This window comes from Carlito syrichta, unplaced genomic scaffold (genome assembly GCF_000164805.1).
Source record: "Carlito syrichta isolate Samal-C Ts95f unplaced genomic scaffold, Tarsius_syrichta-2.0.1 Scaffold308256, whole genome shotgun sequence".
Lineage (NCBI taxonomy): Eukaryota > Metazoa > Chordata > Mammalia > Primates > Tarsiidae > Carlito > Carlito syrichta.
This window is the reverse complement of record NW_007252352.1, coordinates 360,966-380,290: the sequence shown is the minus strand read 5'-3', so window position 1 is coordinate 380,290 and position 19,325 is coordinate 360,966. Positions and strand designations below refer to the sequence as shown.

General features: G+C 38.3%; 1 protein-coding gene across 1 annotated transcript in view; it reads right to left on the bottom strand.

The window, feature by feature from the left end:
- The window catches only part of CNTNAP5 (contactin associated protein like 5), a 697,937-nt gene that overhangs the window by 654,934 nt on the left and 23,678 nt on the right, over nucleotides 1–19,325 (bottom strand). Inside the window, exon 5 of the mRNA XM_021716185.1 lies at nucleotides 11,672–11,865. Coding sequence (XP_021571860.1) covers nucleotides 11,672–11,865 — 194 coding nt within the window. The remainder of the gene's footprint in view (nucleotides 1–11,671; nucleotides 11,866–19,325) is intronic.

Here is a 19,325-nt window from a genome sequence, read left to right as displayed (position 1 = left end):
CGCTGCCCAGGCGGGTCTCAAACCCGTGGGCTCAGGCAATCCACTCACCTCAGCCTCCCAAAGGCGAGGGATTACAGGCTGAGCCCGAGCCCGGCTGTTTGTGTACTTCTTATATGTCAGGGACATTGGTAGTTTACATAGATCACCTCAGAGAATTCTTGCATCACTTTGATGTAGGTTTTTGTAAACATTTTACAGGTGTGAACTGTAAGACCCTGCGATAAAAATATACTGCTCAGGTGACACGTTTAGTACGTAGCAGAGATTCAACTCAGTTTTGCCTCAATCCAAAGTTCATGCTCCAAATCCATTCATAAAGGAGAGTTTTATTAAATGCACTTAAATTAAAAGAGATTCCAATGAAACAATATAATCCTGATCCAGTTTAAATGAAAAATTCTCCTTTCTCATCATCTTCTTATCTAAATCCATAGAGTATAGTTACAGATTACTGACAGCACTGTATCTATTGGTGGATAAACAAAGGTACTTCTAGCTGAGAAAAAAAAAATAATTCACAGTCTACTGTCCTTATTAGCCTCCAGTCCACCAAGCACTCTGATAAGTAGTGCCCAATTATTTCTAAAATGCATTATTTTCTTTGGATTCTTTCTTGTTTAAATAAGGAAATCGGCAAGGCATTGAACCACAGAACAATGCACTCAATAAATCCTTAATGTGTCTGTTCATACAGGGTCATGCTGATTAGAGAAAGCAAAGACACATAATTGTCTCAAAGAATTGTGGCTGTTACTTTTTAAAGTAAGGCAGCTGGTATATCTGCCAAGTAGATAGTGTTTTTATTTATTATGAATGTCTCTTGTGCAGTGGGAAGGACAAGGGCTTATGGTTTCAGATGCCCTTTATTCAGATCTCAGCCCGGCTACTCCTTATGGAGCTGGGTTCATGATTAAACTCTATTGACTCATCTTTAAGTAAGGATACCCTCTCCGTTGCAGGATTCAGTTTATAAAAGCATTCAGCACAAATGTGGCTCATGGCAGCTACTAGTATCATTGTCTCCAGTATGCTTAAAAGATGGATTTGGGCAAAACAAACACACAAATACACAAAAACACCTCTTCTGCAATCAAATAGAGTCTTTAGTTCGCAGGTAGACCAAACTCCACATGTCCTTAGCCTAAATTTCATGTGAACAGAAATTAATTCATGAAGTCTTCTTGTCCCTTAGTGACAAAGTTGATGTAATCACCACTACACAATGTTAGAGAGTCCAGCTTGGTTGTTATATCCCTATAGCATGCCTCAGAATTATTGGTCTCTGAATGTAGTCAACATCTATATGTTGGGGTTGGGCAGACACAAAGCACTGTGTTGTCTTTCTTTCTTTTCTGCGCTCCAATAAGACATTGGCAATTATTGATAAAATCTAACAGTAATGTGGGATAATTTATATGTTATTATTATTGATGTTGAGTTCTCAGGTCAAGATTTTCACATCAAATAAGTGGAGCCAAAATCTTCTAAATCCTCTAATAACTGTCGGAAAGGTCCAAAAAACTTGAACAATCAAAAACTAGAGTTTAGAAGAAATATAGATGAAACATGCTATGTTTCAAAGATATATGTGCATATACATACATATATATACACACACTACATTCATCATTATCCTCAATATCTTCTATAGGTTCTTAGAAACTGTAACTTTAAGCAAGACTATATATATATAGTTTAAGCAAGACTATATATATATATAGTTTAAGCAAGACTATATATATATAGTTTAAGCAAGACTATATATATATAGTTTAAGCAAGACTATATATATATAGTTTAAGCAAGACTATATATATATAGTTAAGCAAGACTATATATATATAACAAAATAAATAGATTTATATATATATATATATAACATGTTTATATATATATATAAAACAAAATCTATTTATTTTTCTCATCAATGTTATCATGGAAGGGCATTGAAAACAAAAGACATTATTTGAGGACTTAGTAGACATCCTTTTGCTTAAAGTTACAGTTTCCAAGAACTTAACCAACAATATTAAGTGAGGACTTACTGAATTTAAATCTGTAAAAAAAACATGCAATTTAAATCTATTAATACATATATGTCTTTAAATACTAATATGTGTGCATATACACATACAAATGTGTGAGGGGAGGACCCCCCCAAAAATGGGATTTATAAAAAATACGTGTATTTGTCCTTACATGTTTGAATTTCAGTCGCCTTCAAAGTAATCTTTGTTTGATGCAATATACCTATCAAGACACTTTTTCTACTGCTCGAAACAGTTTTTGAACTTGTCAGTTCAGATGGTCCACATTGGCAAAACATTTTTCTTGGAGGACTTTTTTCATCCGGGGAAACACAAGCAAGAAGACGCTTGGGGCAAAATCAGGTGAATAGGGAGGGTGGACATGGAAGTCCTGCTATTTTGGTTAAAAACTGCTGAACTGGTGCACTCGCAAATCACTCGTTATTTCGAACATGTTGACATAATCCCCCCAAAAAATTACCGAAGCTGAACGCAGTGTCTTACATCAACGCTAGCTGGCACACTGATGCCTAGGGGCTCCTACAACACTTACCTGGCGGGGGAGGCTTGCACCATAAGAAACTCGCCTCCAAAAAAATAATTTTGTTTTTTGGGGGCTCTCACTTGTATATGTTAAGATGATGTATTCACTTCAGCTTAACTCCATGTTCCACAAACATCAGTTTTTATTCACATCTTTACATTTAAATAAGACCGTCTGTAAGGGTTCAAGTTCTCAGAGAAAAAGGTTTCCACGATATTCTTATTGAATTTGCAAACCTTAATACGTTAAAGTTTTTTGTAATTATGAAGCTATTTTTAAAAACTCTCTAAAATGTTATAAACAGAAACATTCTGCATTTTCTTACACGGTAATTTGACTTTCTGCTATACAAAATTGACAAAGCCATTTATTGAGTTGTCATTTAATTGTTTCAGAAATTATTCATTAAGTGACAATTCCATCCCGGGAAGAGAACTCCAGCACATTATGTGGAGTAAGGGAGGAGTGTATGAAGGATTCTTTAGCAATAGATTAGCGTCCCCACCAAAGAAGGAGAAACAGAACCCAAGGGTCCTGGGCTGCGGTCTTTCCCAGAGATGTCTCAGATAAAAGATGGCACGGACTCAGCTGGGCAGAATGCTTGGTCATCATCTGTGAGTCACTGGAAGTGCACAAGCCAATGCATGCCTATGCCAACAGTGCAACTTTAGATTTCTGGGTATGCGGGTGGAAGGGCAGTCAGCTGGATGGAAGGGGGGGACCAAGGGACTAGCCTCTAAGCAGAACTTGTCTGGAAAGCCCAGGATCTTCACTTAAATTATCTGTTTATTAAGGTGGCTTAGGAAACCTCTCCCAAGCTTGGTTATTCCCCAACACACACAAATAGATTCTTAGATCCTCACATGCTTGTTTTATAAACACAATGTCTGAAACACAACATAACTCCTCACAGAAATGCATATTAGATGGAGAAGACCTGGGAGATGCCCAGGCCTGAAAACCCAGGGTATAAAGGCCCCATTCCTTCCATGGAACATGGTTGTGGCTAAGGGGCATTTATACCTAACCAGCGTTTCATCTTCTCTCATCTACACTCCAGTGTCTTCATATTCAAAGAAGATACTGTGCGCCTCATCTGAATTGTTTACACATGGTGGGTTCACTTGTTGATGCTACTCGCTGGGTCTTCATTTCATCCATTCTTTCTACTCTGTCTTAGTCCATTTGTGGAACTCTGGCCCTCCGTTATCACAATGTCATAAAGGGAGACAGACAGGACAAAAATGTGGTTGCAAAACCGAAATAGCTTCTGGGGAAAAGATTCATAGTACTTATTCTACTGACAAGTCAGAAACTTTATGCCCTCATCCTTGAGCCCATCTGTGCATATTCCTTCATTGTGTACCTGTCCATGCATTTATCTTAGCTCTGATGGGGAAATTTCTGCATTCTACTTTGGAAGCCTCCCTAATTTAGTGCGTGTAGAATGTGCCTAACAGATGTTTGATATCCTAAATTACAATCAGATAGGACAGGATGTTAGAGGTCCATGATTCCCCGGGAGAGATTTTTGCAAGTGCATCTAGTTTTCCAGACAAAGCACCTATGATGTTCGGATAGAAATAACTCCAGCCCAAATTGTATGATTTCCTCTCTGTGCTTCCAATACGTTGGGGGGGTGGGGGTATCACTGTTCCCTTTTTCTGTGGATTCCTGAACTAATTTCTGAAAAATTCTTGAGTCACTAAATCAGAGAATTAAATCTCAAGGCAAGTTTAAGATGCTAGACAAACTAGGTGGCATCATTCGGCTTCTCTCTAGAATCGTGAGAGCAGCTGTGGCAGCAGACGTGCTCTTTGGTCACAAGGCAGTAGGGAGGACATTCTCCGGAATGAACAACTGCAATAGACCAGAGATGTGACACGTAAAATTGGTTGCTGCTCACGCTCTTATTTTGCTTGTGCTCTACTTTTATTAGCACCACATGATCAGCAACTATAATTAGTAACCTTTACTTGAAATTAACAAAAACGGAAATCATACTTAACAGTGATCGAAACTTGTGGTTACTCTATTATGCTTTCCTTCTTAATGTCTACTGTTATTATTGTAATAATAAACTCAGTGAGGTTTGCTTTCCACTAAACCTTTTTTTTTTAGTACTTGCGAGACTCTTGGCCTTGTTGAGGTCCCTGCCAGGCCTGGAATCTTTCCATCTGGCTACAACCAAGTAGACACCTGGGGCTCCAGACATTAGCCAAGAGTCTTTTTCTTTCGGCGTCAGTAACTCCCCCAGGTTCTACTTCTATTCCTTCTGTCTGCTACCAGGACTCTGGGCTAATTGTCTTTAATGAGCCTGCCTGGGTAACTGCCTTCACCTAAAACCACAAGGAGATCTTACTTCTCCACTGAGCATTAGGTTTATTAAAAAAAAAAAAGAGAGAGACTGACTTAATGAGTTTGCTTTCCCTTTTGTATACACAGCTCAAAAGAAAGAAAACTCTGAGAGCCAGTGTCCTCTGGGTGTCTTCACCAGGTATATAACATACACCTGCCTTTGATAGTAATCATACCCCTTAAATTTTTTTAGCACTGTGTAAAGCTCCTTGAATGCTTTAGACCACTTAAAGTTTATACAGTGGTTCTCAAAGTGAGGTCCCTAATGTACAGCACCTGTAGCACCTGGGATTTTGTTATCAATGTGAACTCTTAGCCCATCTCAGGCCTACTGGACATGTGCCCAGATGGGGTTTAGCAAACTCTGTCTTAGCAAGTCCTATGGGATATTTTGATGTATGCCTTTTTAAAAAATTCATTTTTTGTAGAAATGGGATCTCATTGAGTTGCTCAAACTGGTCTTGAAGTCCTGGCCTCAAGCAGTCCTTCTGCCTCAACCTCCGAAAGTTACAGGCATGAGCCGTTGCACCTGGTCTTAAACTCATTTCTGAGAATGTTCCCTTTACATTGATCTGTCACATGAGGTAAGTGTCCTCATTATACCCACTTTACACAAGAGAAAACTGAGTCTCCTAGTATTGTAGTTATCTATCACAAGCTCTCTATCAGACTTTAAACCTGAGATGATCTATATGAGAAAATAAAGAAAAACAAGCACAATTGCACATGGTTGCTAAGAACTAAGCTAACAGGCCAAAAGATCTCTTCCTCTATCATTCTACTGAGTTAACCTAATTTAATACATTTACATTAAAAACCTTCACACTTCGCTGCATGTTAAAGTTGAGATATTAACCCTGCTTTCCCTTCATCTGAGGTGGGTAGCTCCAAAGCCTAACAGGTGCATAAATATTAAAAATACAATTAAAAGCTGAGTTTGTTGTGAATCATTAAGTACCTCAACAGAGAGATTAGATTAACAGAAATGGATTTAGAATAATTAATTTTAAGCAGATCATCCTCTGTATTTGGATATCAGCTGCTGAATCTAATCCCATTACAAATGCAACCCGTTTGTAGGGGACTGCAGACATCTGCTCTTCCCTAGAAAGTGTCCATATGAATATTAATCCCGAAGACGACATGTTGACTCCCTGTCCATGTGATGTGTTTAAATGCCACATGTGTAAACAAGTGAGTGCATTCACTCCTTCAGGAGGCTAGACCCCATGTTGGGAAGTTTTCTGAAACATCTCAACAAATTCCAGTGCTAAGAAGGGAAAACAGATGGGCATCTGTGAGGAACTTTCGAGGGCTGAGTGTGGAGCCAGAGGGCTGGAGGGAGCCCGCTGCGGCTGGGGTAACGACCAGCTGTTGCTTTCACAATGCCGATTGACCAGTTGTTCCCCATGTCTTTTCTGCAGAGCTTCATCCCATGATAAGAGCATCTCGGATCAGCAGAAGGGCTGAGAACAGAACTACTGAAATGGTTCAGGGGGAATGCTGAGCTTCAAGAGCCTTTAGTTCTGACAGTTCTAAACTGGCTCCACCGTGAAGCCTGGGGTTTATCTCCATGTATTTTCCATCATAACCAACCCACAGGGCAGCCCACATACCAAGGAGTCGGAGCAAGAAAGTGTGGAGGAATGAGTGCAATGGGCCTGAAAGATTCTGGATATATACCTGCCACGGATGGAGAAAAATACCTACCACAGAGATGTCAAGTGACAGTTTCAAGGTCACACGGGCAACCAGTGGTGCAAATGGAATCTTCCTCTACTCCCAAGTCACTGTATTACACTCTTCCCCTTGCTTCTGTTGGTCAGTGACATAGTGATAACTTGCCTTTTTCACTGGTGATCTCTACTAAATAAAAGAGCAAGATTCTAGGCATGCTAAGTTCTTAATTGAGTTTTTAATAATGTCCAACTATGAAATTGATATCTCATTGGAAAGTTTATGTGTGAGAGAAAACTATTAAAATATCCTGACAGATATATTTGATAGCATGTTTCTAAACGTAGTCTTTATTATTTAACAAATAAATGTTGAAACAGAAAAGTATCAGCAAACATTGTTAAAGTGGCTAGCGAATAGTGATGTGCTTGCTAAAGAAAATAATGGTGATGCTGTTAGTCTACAATCTCTATCCAATCTCCCTCCTCCAACTTATATCTCTGACCAGAGAAATTCTGCATCTAAACTGAAGAATTCTTTGTGTCACCAATACAACATATACGTCTTCCTTTGAGCTTTTTGCTTACAGTATTTCTCCTGCTATAAATGTACCTCCCTTTTTATCATTTTCTTTCCGCCTTCTCATATTTATTGAGTTTTTATTAGGTAGGCAGCACTCTGTAATTGCTGAGAAGCCAACATAACTTAAACATGGTCCTGCTAGTTCAATTCCCCTAAGTCCCTCCCACTCATACACTTCTAGACACACCCTCTCTGACAGCTTTGTGCATGTGAACTACCGTCAGTGGTGCCTACATGAACATATACTGCTTTTCAACGTCATTGATCTGTCTTCGTAATGGATCTACACACCCAGGGAAAGGGAAGACTGCATCTGAGGCTCCTCTGTATGCCCAGCACTTAGCACAGTGCTTGGCATATAATAAGAGCTTAAAAGATATATGTTGATGGTATTGAGATTCTCACTCTCAAATTGTTTTCTGAAATTGATAAGCTTAAAATACTATATCAAAAAGTGATCAATACTCAGGATGTTCTAGGCCAAATTGGCAGAATAAATGTGTCTAAATCATGAAGATTGGAGAGTATTCCAGGGAACTTGGAAGTCACTCAAGGATGAAATCGGGGAACTAATGACCAAAATGTATAATCCATTGCTTCAATTGACCTCTGTGTGAGAAAACTGCCAAGTGACAAATGCAAGTCCTTCGTGTTAAGGAAGATTCCAGAAAGCTACAGGAAATCATAGACCATCATAGTGCGCAGGCCAAAAGATTATATAATAAAGTACTAGATGATGCATGTATTTGGGGAGAGGCAACATGTTTCACAAGAGAAAAATGTTAAGCTGAATCTTAGTAAAATACAGAATATTCATAGGGGACAACACCAAGTGAGGGGACCTGTAGTGAGTCACATGCAGAGTGGTTGAGGATACTGGTACGGGTGGACGGCGGTGGGGGTCAGCTTGACAGTAAGGATATTGTGCTGGTTAAGTAAAGAATCAACATCTCTAGTTATTCATGGACATAACAGGGACAGTACATGTTTCTTTGGGCACATCTTTCAGAATGACTGGAAACAAAACCTGTTCTGGGGTGGAGTTAGTTAAGAGTCATTTCTTCCAAATAAGTTTATCCACTTCACCAAGCACTGGGTCACATAGCTGCTCAGAGTTGGAATTTTAATATTTGTGTTGCTTTGGCAAGTCTACACACCACCCAGGAAGGTATCGGGATCTGCACAGACTCTAAAATTGTTGCTGAGTGTGTGCCTGGGACACCTTCACGCCTGATTGTTTGGTGAATCAAGGGACTCTGCCTTGTTCATAAATCACGATGCATCACTAAGTGGCTACTTGCTGGCCTCATTCATGAGCATTCCGTTCAATGCCAGACCAGAAACTCTCCAAATTGGATTTTTAGGGCACGAAGACTTGCTACCACATATTGGAAAGATATCCTTTCAGGATTCTTGCTCTGGAGTGAACTTTGTGAGATAAACTAAAGCTTTTGGATACTGACAAATGGATGCCCCACGCATGGAGTGCTCTATGTGTGTATTGTTTGATAAATCAATTTTTGAAAGCATGACAAACTCTGTATCAATGAAAAATTCAGGATCTGTGAAGGATCAGGAGAAAACATATTCAAAAGATTCTCTACTTCCTTGATACGTCATCTTTAAGTCAATATTTGTTATTGATGTTTTTAAGCATTGGCTTTTTAATGAAAAGTTAAACAATAATTTAGACAGTTTTACAAAAATCTCATGTTTGGATACTGCTCTTGTCTTACTTATAAGGCTTAACTCTGGCAAGTCTATAGTCTTCTAATTTGAAAAAGAAAAAAAAAAACCCTCAAGGCATATTTTATCCAACAGCATAATCGGATGAAACTACCAATAAATGTTAGCCCATAGGCAGTTCTTACATATTTGTGAAGTGTTTGTAAAACACCCTGAAGGCTTAGACAATTTCAGAGAGTTTACTACATAAATATTTACTACATAAATAAATGCACTTAGGTATTAATGGTGCTTTCACACTCATATTTAGCAACATGTGGATTAAACCAGGGGTTTGAATATTATTCTTACAAAGTGGGCCTGACAAAGTTATCACTTAAGGTCAGAAATGTAAATCAATTTGTGAAAAAAAAGGGTAGTAAAGGAAGAACACGAAGTACAGTTTTGCAATCAAGAATATTTAGGAATAAAACGTGGTTGTGAATTATGGCGCCACCAGTTTCTGGTGGTGTGAGCTTGTGAGTGTAGGTCTCTGTGAGCCTCAAGTCTCTTGTTCGTGGAGATGTTAATAATGGATCATCAAACTTTATAGAACGAAGTTTTTTTATATTCGTATAGGATTACATTTGCTTACAAATGTGGTGTGTCGTAAGTGTTTAGTAGCTGCTAGTTGACCCAATATTAAGATAAGTGGACATCGATTTTTCCAGATATAAGCCTAGCTCCTGTACATGACTTATCAAGGTGTTCTTGCCTAACCACACTGTATTTTACTCTTTAAAGTAGAAGTTGTAAAGTTCCCTCCTCAAATCACTTCTTCTTCCAGTATCTGCAGCTGACAGGCCGATCCTTAAACTGCCTCTCTCCCAAGTGCTCTGCGAGCATTGCAAGCCTCTCTGGGGTGGCTGTAGCTGAATGAACTACCTCTTGCAAATAGAGTTGCCTGCCTTTCCTTCTCTGCCTGCCGAGTGATTTCTACTTGCCTGTCAACATCAAGTCTGTTTGGGGCATGAAGTAGGGAATAAGGTTACTCTTGTTTCTCCACCCTTCATTTACGGGAACCCTAGTAATCCTGCAGTTCTCTAAATAACCATTCCAAAATGAGCTCTTGCCATGTGGCCAGTAATACTGGGCATGGGACACATGGACATGTAAGAGGGAGGCTTGCTGCTCTTCAGGGGCTTGGAATCATTTGGAAGCACAGGTCATCCAACAAGGGCAAGAAAGTGAAAAAGGCCTATGGTTCACTGCTCACAAGCCAAGAGGAATCACCATCCCTTGAAACACATCCTGATACACAGGGTCAACTGAAAGCCGGTCACTTGGTTCTGAAGAAAATGAAACTCGGAGCTTAAAAAAAAAATACAAAAAATAACTCAAAAGTACAACTCTTTCTGAAAAACAACCAGTCTGATGGAAAATGCCAGAGAAAACAAATAATCCCCGATTTATTTGTTCCTTTAAAGTCAACATAAAATCTTAAAATTGTTCCTTAAAATGGAAGGGGTGTGTATTTCTCATTTCTCATATTGAACTAAAAAGCAAATACAACAAAAACCTGTATAAATTGATGAGTGCATCTAAACTGAGGAAAAAATTAGTCTCCAAAAGACTATTTCTAAAAATGAAGAAAATCCATGCCTTCTGTGGATGTTCAAGTGATCCAGAATAAAAATGAGAGTAATGATGTTCCCAGGATTCACTCTGCCGTAACTAACCTAGATCCTCAATTTACTACTGTCTGCAGCATGACGGGTAGGCAATTACAGAATAATAATTAATACATAAAATGGAAGTTGCTGTTCTTTTCAGTGAAATCAGTGCCACTTCACTGAAAAGAGCAACAGTGTAAAATTAATCGCTATTGATTTAAGGGAGGGGATTCTGAGAAGAAAACATATGCCACCAACCTCCAAATCTTCACGTTTTATATACATTTGGATTTTTAGAAATTTTATTTTATTTTTCCCTAAATTAAAAGTCACATGAACTAACAAATTGTTTTTTTTAGTGCATGAAGTTCTGAAGCGACCTCCAGGTGACTTTCACTATCTGCCTCTCCTTCTCTGTTTTCTCACTGAATAGTTTGATGACAGTCTTTCACCCACCTGGTGAGGCCAAGAGCCAGGCCTGGGATGGGTGGGAAAACTTTTTTTTTGACAATTTGGAGCAAATTGCCTTTCACTTCCAAGCTAAAGGTCATTTATAATGGCAGAGAAATTCTGAATCTTACATTTGTCTCGCATTTTTAATTCTTCCAATTGCTTTCAAATCTGGAATAAAGGCTATTCAGCGCAGTGGCTTTAAAGTCAAAGTAGACTAGGGATTCCCATGCCAAGATTCACAAACTGGGCAACTTTGGTCAAGTGACATAACTGAGCTGGTTGACATTTGGCAAAACATATAAAGTTCCTGGCACATAATAAACACACAAATAAATGAGTAAATAAATACTTAGAAATCTAAGTATAATCTAATTAGCAATCAGATTTTGGTGGTGTATTTCTCCTTTTTAAAAAATATTTTTTAAAAAAATAAATAAACTGAGGCTGAGTCACTGAATTACCCAAGTTGCCGGGGGGAAAAAGGAACACACTCTTGGCAGCAGACACCATAATTTTCCTAGAAACTGAAGCTCTGCCGGACATAGGACTTACACACTGTCTAATTATTCCTAACGGGCACTCCACAATTATGAAGCCACCAACAGTCTGGGTATTGGAAAATGACGGAAATGTTCACTGGTTACTGTTAGCATATCTTGGTTTTATCCGTCAAGATAGAAAAGATGCCCTACCCAGATGCTGTCTTCTTGCTTGTACTGTTTCCAGTTGCGTCCTGTGTCACTGAACATCAGGCCATAACTTGTCACCCAGTCAGAGCTTCCGTATCTTCCCTGCGTGGCCACTGCTGTAATCTCCACTCTGTTTCCCAGGTCCATCTGGAGCCACTGTTGAGCGTTGGAATCTGCTGGGGACCAACCACCAGTTCCTGGAACAGGATCAGAGAGAGAGAGAGAGAGTTATAGTAGTGTCTTACCTAGCTACAACTTTGAACTATCAAAGGGAAATAAAACAGTGTTCAACTCAGGTGACTTTCCCCCAAATATGCCACACTCTTCTCTGCTCTGTACTTCAACCCTGCTGGTAACTTTCTGTGCTCAACTTTCATCCTCTACCTCCATTAAATTCCCCCTCATGGTTTGAGACTCATTTCAAAAGCTCTGTCTTCCATGATTCTTTCCCTATTTCCTCAGTAATTATAGCTTCCATCTTAAGAATTCCTAGTGAAATTTGTTGATTTATTTTCTGACGACTTAAGAAAGTTGATGGTAGATAGGTACAAACTAGCCTTACGTCCTCTCTGTGACTGATATCTCCTTCCTTCCTTCCTTCCTTTTCTTTCCTCTTCTTTGTCCTCTTATTCCTCTCTCCAAATATGTACTATGAACCCGCCACGGACCAGACATTGTGCTGTGGATACAAAGATGAAAGGACACTCACTGACTATGCCTTTGAGGAGTATCATTCCCTTATTCAAGAGATGTTCACTGAAAACCAGGAGCATGCTGGGTGCTGAAGAAAGAGAGAGATACTAACAAAAACATGTAATGTGATGTGAAAGAAGCCTTCACAAGAGAAAACAACGGGAACACGGGGGCAGAATGCCTCAGGAGGTGATCAGAAGGGCCTTCTGGAGACATTATTGGTAGAGTTGAAACCTGAGGTGAGTGTAGCCATGCCCCAGGAAAAAAAGGGGAAAGTTGGATAGAGAGCAGCCAGGGCAGAGGGAAGAAAAGCATAGACTAAATCTCAGAAACAGAGTCCAACACATCCTTGGATGCACATGGTGTTCAGTATACTTGACACGCAGGAGCATTCAAACATGTTTTTTAAAAAAGTCTCTTGGCTCTAGAATTTCATTATTCATCACACTTGAAATTTACTGAAGATCATTATTAGCTCTTGCTTAGTTGGAAGACTTGTGGCCGAAGTTTTCTGTTTTCACTTCTCATAGGAATAAAAAAAGACAACGCTCACTTCTACTCATCCCAGAGTTCACAATACTTCTGAAACCTGAGTAGGAGCTATCGCAGACCATCTCACACCTTGGCTAGGGATGGCGTGGAAGGAACTGCTCTGTCAGTCACTTTGCTCAGGACATCAGGTTGGGAGTTCATTCAATTTTTAGTTCAGAGAAGCTAATCAACAAACTCCTTTTTTTCCCCAACCTATGCTATTAAAAATCACTTTAGTGATGTTTCAGTCTATTTTCTTGCCACCTTGGGAGAAGTCAGTTGAAGTTCTGCTTGGTCACTGAGTGACTTTTTACAGCCCCAGTTCCCTGTGCAAAGAGTCTCTCATAGTATGAGATGAGAATGAAGACACAGGAGACAGGACATAAGACTGAACTTATTCGGGCCATAAGGGATGTCCTGCAAGGTATGGTTGGCTTTCTTGTGGTAAACAGCCAGTCCCTAGTAGCTTTTTTTTTCTGAGAAGAAAAAAAAACAACTAGATATCAGTTAGAGAGGGGATGAAAGTCTAGTGTTTTGGATCTTCCTGAGAAGATTCAAATGCAGGAAAGAAAGATAAGAGAATGTGCTCAGCACCTTCTGAGTTTTATTAAGTGTTTTGCAAAACATGAATAGAGTGACTGATATTGCAGACATTCACTAATATTCATTCCATCTTCCTTCCGTGGTAATAGAAATGTGGTAGGTGCATGTCTTAATGGCATTTTGTAGTCTTCGGTACTATGGTAGCTATGGCCACATGGCCAAGTTCTTTCCAATAAGAGGGGAATAAGACATGTCACTTTTAGGCTAACATACTTCTCCATTTGCTTTCCTCTCCCACCGCTGATGGATGCAGCTGACAACAAGTTCCTAGATGATGGCAAAACCACAGCATGAAAAGATTCTGGATCCCTGCATCATCCCACGAGAAAGCATCTGTCTACTTTGACATATTTCCTAACCTGTAAGATGAATGAGAACTAAACACCTCTTGGGTTTAAGCCATCACACATTGGAATCTAATACTGCAGTTGAGCCTTTTTTAATACAAGACCAATATTCTGTAAAGTAAAGAGCATTACCCCCATTGTAGTTGAGGAAACCAAGATCCAGCAAGTTTAGAACACTTGGCACCCAGGATTCAGAGGGTGAATCCAGCTTCTTGAGATTACTCTCTAATGGGAGGGGTATTTATAAAAAACTGAAAATCAGTAAGGAGGAAAAGTCACCAGAAGGAGGCATGGGAGCAGGGTTTCGGGTATTCTGAGACACGAGATCCAGAAGTACATTTTTATCTATCCACTCTTGTCCTTTCAACATGGTCACAATTTCCACTCCTCTCTGCGTTTCTCCAGCTCCTCGACACTGATAGAAAGACTTATAAATGGAGAGTTTTTACATTTCCAAAACCAAAAGTCGTTCTGAATCCACTCTTTGTTTCCACTCAGTGTCTCCTGCTGCCCAGTTCAGAAGCCTGCTCTCTTCTTACGTGAAAAACCAGCCAACTTGGCGAAACGGTATGATCTTGGCAATATGAAAGCATGGCAGAATGTCAATTTGTACACTGACTTCTTCCGAGCAGCAAATGTACGTTCTATACTTCTTTGCTTTTTCATATAACTTTTTTATCATCTGCATGCTTTGATAAGCTGAGAATCTTATCCCTCATATACAAAAATTGCATAAAGAATATGTGTAGCAGTCTGGGAGCGAATGGTATAATATAGGACTTTTGTTTTTTTGTGTGACTATCACTGTTTTTGGCATGAAAATCCTCAAGCCTTAACCATTTCATTTCTTCCCCCTCAGTACTCCACAAGTAGACTTCTTAGTCATGCCTTAAAGTTCATTATTTGCTTATTCTAATTAGCATGTGATGAGAATTTATGTGGAAAATGAAACAAAAAAATTATATGGCAAGGAACTTTCCCTTGCAAAGGGTAAAATCACAAAAGACTGACCAAAAAGACTTAACAAAACAAAACAAAAACAGAAAATAGAGGGAGGTTTTGTGTTAAAACAATTTCTTCAAATTTGTCTACAGAAAATAATAGCTTTCATTTGCCCACAGTAAAAACTTTAGCTTATTAATATCCCCAAAGTTAACCAAAATGGAATAGTTGCTGTTAGCATTCATTAAAACATCAACTTAAACATTTTCTGAACCACAGAGCTTCAAGCTCTTAAGATGGAGGGATACTATCTGGGTGATAATTGCCCAGGACTCTTTCCTGCTGTTGAAGATACTCCCTGCATTACAGCTAATAGACAAGACACCCAGGGTTGCCACGGTTGCCATGGCAGACATTGTGTTCCTTCTACCAAACAATAAATGTGTTTTTACAAATGATGAGAATAGACTGAAGAAACTATTTGTAGTTGCTTTAAAGACACAAAGCACCCACGCTAGATTCCTGGTTTGGATTATTCTCTAAATTGGGGGTGTAACATACACACAAATATGTGTATTTAGCCAGTCGAAGGTATCAATAAGAGAACGCTGTCTGGAATTGTGGCTGATGTTTCAAGAACTATTAACGACAAAAATTCCCATAAATTCTGCAGTTTAAGGTTAAAAGGTATTTAACAGAAGTTTAAAATTAAAAGTTTAAAAGGAAGCATTTAAATTAAAAAATATCACCTTTGGTTTTTAAAATTTATTTTAACTCTATTTTAACGTTGTGAGATACAGATGAGGATTTCCTACATAAGTATATTGTGTGCAGGTGAGATTTGAGCGTCTCCCCCTGCTAACGAACATGGTGCCTGATGGGCAATTGTATGCTCCTTACCCCCCACTTCCTGTTCCCCCCCATTAGCAGGGTACAGTATCAGCTGTTGCTGTCTCTGTGCTCGTGTGCCCAATATTTAGGGCTCAGTTATGAGTGAGAACATTCCATGTTCATTTGTTCCTTTAGTGTGTGTGTCATAGTTCACTTAGAATGATGGTCTCCAGCTGCATTCATGTGGCTACAAAAACACACTTTTGTTCTTTTTTATGACTGCATAGTATGCTATTGTGTATATTGTGTGTATATTTTCTTTATGAAGTCCACTTTCAGGGATCATCTGAGTTGGTTCCTTGTTTGTACCATTATGGATAGTGTCGTGATGAACACACATGTGTAGGTGTCTTTGGTTTAGAGCAATTTATGTTCCTATGGGTTTATCCCCAAAAGTGATATTGCTGAATCATATGGTAGCTTAATTTTTCGTTATTCGAGAAATCACTATACTGTTTTCCACAAAGGTTAAATTACCCTACATTTCCATCGACAGTGTGGAAGCATTTCCTTTTCTCCACAGCCTCACCAACACCTGCTGTTTTTGACTCTTTAATTGAGAGCCATCCTGACTGATGTGAGGCGGTATTTCATTGTAGTTTTGATTTGCTTTTCTCTGATTATTAGTGAAGCTGAGAATTTTTTTATATGTTTGTTGGCTACTTGGGTGCCTTACCTTGGGAAGTGTCTGTTTATGACATTTGCCCACTTTTTAATAGTATTATTTGTTTTTCTCCTGTTAATTCATCTGAGTATCTTGCAGAACCTGAATGTTAGGCCTTTGCCATTGAATAGCTTGCAAATATGTTTCCCATTCTGTGGGTTGTCATTTTACTCTCTTGATGGTTTCTTTTGCTGTACAAAATCTTTTTAGCTCGATAAGGTACCACTTATAAATTTTAGCTTTTACTACACTTGCTCTTTTAGAACTCAGCCATGAATTCACTGCCTGCTCTGAAGTCCAGGAGGGTGTTCCCTAAGCTTTCTTCTAAGCTTCTTAGAGTTTGTGGTTTCATGTTTAAGCCCTTGATATATTTTGAGTTAATTTTTGTATATGGTGATAGGTAGAATTCTAGTTTCATTCTTCTGAATGTGGGTTGTCAGTTTTCACAGCACTATTTGCTAAATATGATTTCCTTTTCCCAAAGTTTGCTTTGGTTGGCTTTGTCAAAGATTAACTGATTAAAAGACCATGGTTTTATTTCCAGATTCTCCATCCTGTTCCATTGGTCTGTATGTTTATTTTTATACCAGTGCTATGCTTATCTTGGCTAAAAGAGCACTGTGGTACATTTTGAGGACTGAAAGTGTGACACCTCCAGCTTTGTTCATGTTGCTGAGAACTGCTTTAGCTATTCAGGTTCTTTTTTTGCTTCCCTATGAATTTTTATATTGTCTTTTCGAGGTCTGTGAAAAAATGGTGCTGGTAATTTGATAAGAATTGCATTGTATCTGCAGATTGCCTTGAGTAGAATGAACATCTAGATGATACTGATTCATCCAATCCATTGGCATTTCTTCCATTTGTTTGTGTCATCTTTGATTTCTTCAAGTAGTATTTTGCAGTTCTTGTAAAGGTCTTTCACCTCTTTGGTTAGATGGATGTTGAAGTATTTGTGTGTGTGTGTGTGTGTGTGTGTGTGTGTGTGTGTGTGTGTGTGTCTATGGCTATTGTGAGTGGAATTGCATTTTTTGTTTGGTTCTCAGACTACTTGTTGTTGGTGCAGAGAAATTCAACTTCTTTTTAGCATTGATTTTGTACCCCAAGACTTTACTGAAGATGTTTATCAGTGTGAGGAGGTTTTTGACAGACTCTAAGATTTTCTAGGTATAGGATCATATCATCTGAAAAAAAGAAATAATCTAACTTACTATTTTTCTATTTGGATATCTCTAATTTATTTCTCTTGCCTGATTGCTCTGGCTAGGACTTCCAATACTATGTTAAATAGGAGAGGTGTCTTGCTCTACTTCTTAGGAAGATTGTTTCCAGTTTCTGTCTATTAAGTATGATGTTGGTTGCAGTTTTGTCATAGATGGCTCTTATTATTTTGAGGAATGTTCCTTTGATCCCTAGGTGTTCAAGGATTTCTATCAAAAGGGAATGTTAGAATTTATCAAATGCTTTTTTTTCATCAAATTTTTTTTTGCACATAATCAAAAGGTGGTTCTTGGTTTTACACCTGTTTCTTTGGTAGATTACATTTATTGATTTACTTATGTTGAACCAGCCTTGCAATCTGAGAATGAAGTTCACCTGGTCATGATACTTAATCTTTGAAATGGCTATTAGATGGAATTTGCTAGACTCCTATTGAGAATTTTTGCCTCTCAGTTCATTAGACAAATTTCTTTCCTTGATGAGTCTTTTCCATTTTTGTGTATCAAGTTTGGCTTAACATAATGAGTTAGGGAAAATTTCTTCCTTCTTGTTTGCCTGGAATACTTTCAATAGGATTGGTATCAGCTCTTCTGTTTATGTCTTATAAAATTCAGCTGAGGAAACCATCTGGCCCAGGGGTGTTTTAGTGTGCGTGTGATGGGAAGGTTTCTTCTTACTGAGTTGATTTCTTGAATTTTATTGGTCTTTTTAGGTTTTCAACCTTTTCCTGTTTCAATCTTGGGAGGTTCTGTGATGCTAGGAATTCCTCTGTTCCCTCTAGATTTTCTAGTTATTCATGTACAGATGTTTGTAGTAGTCCCTGATGATCGTTTGCATTTCTTTAGGATCAGTTGTAATAGCAAATTTTCATTTCTAATTACATTTATTAAAACTTCTATCTATCTATCTATCCATCCTCTATCTATCTATCTTTCTTTGCTATTCTGGTCAGGGTTCTGTCAATCTTATTTAACCTTTCAAAGAACCAGTATTGCATATTGCTGATCTTGTGTATGATTTTTTTTTGGTTTCTATTTCATTAAACTGACTTTATTTTAATAATTTCCATTTTTAAAATTCTGTGACCAGATTACTCTAGTCTTTACAGCTCCTTTAGGTGCAACATTAAACGATTATTTAAGATGCCGCTATTTTCTTGATTTGTGCATGAGATGCCATAAACTTCCCTCTCAGCATTGTTTTTATGATATCCCAGAGGTTTTAGCATGCTCTGTCTTTGCTTTCATTTATTTCTACGAGTCTTTTATTTCTGTGTTGATTTTTGTGTTAACCCAAAAGTCATTCAGAAGCATGTTGCTTAACTGTCAAATATTTGTGTGTTTTGGGGTTCTTCTATTGGTGATGATACTTATTTTTATTCCACTGTAGTCTGAGAAGATACGTGGTATAATTTTGACATTTTAAAATTTGCTCACATATGATTTATATCTGATTATTTGATCAATCTTGGAGTATGCTCCATGTGCTAATAAGGAGAATGTATATTCTGTATTTATTGGGTGAAGTGTTCTGTAGATTTCAATTAGCTCCGATTGTTCAAGTATTGAGTTAAGGTTCTGGATTTCCTTGTTAGCTTTTTGCCTCTATGATGTGTCTAAAGCTATTAGTGGGATATTAAAGTCTGAGACTATAATTGCATGGCTGTCTATGTCCTCTCTTAGTTCAACTAGCAATGTTTTTAAATTTGAATGCTTGTATGTAAGGTGGAAGTTGTTATATATATATATATATATATATATATATATAT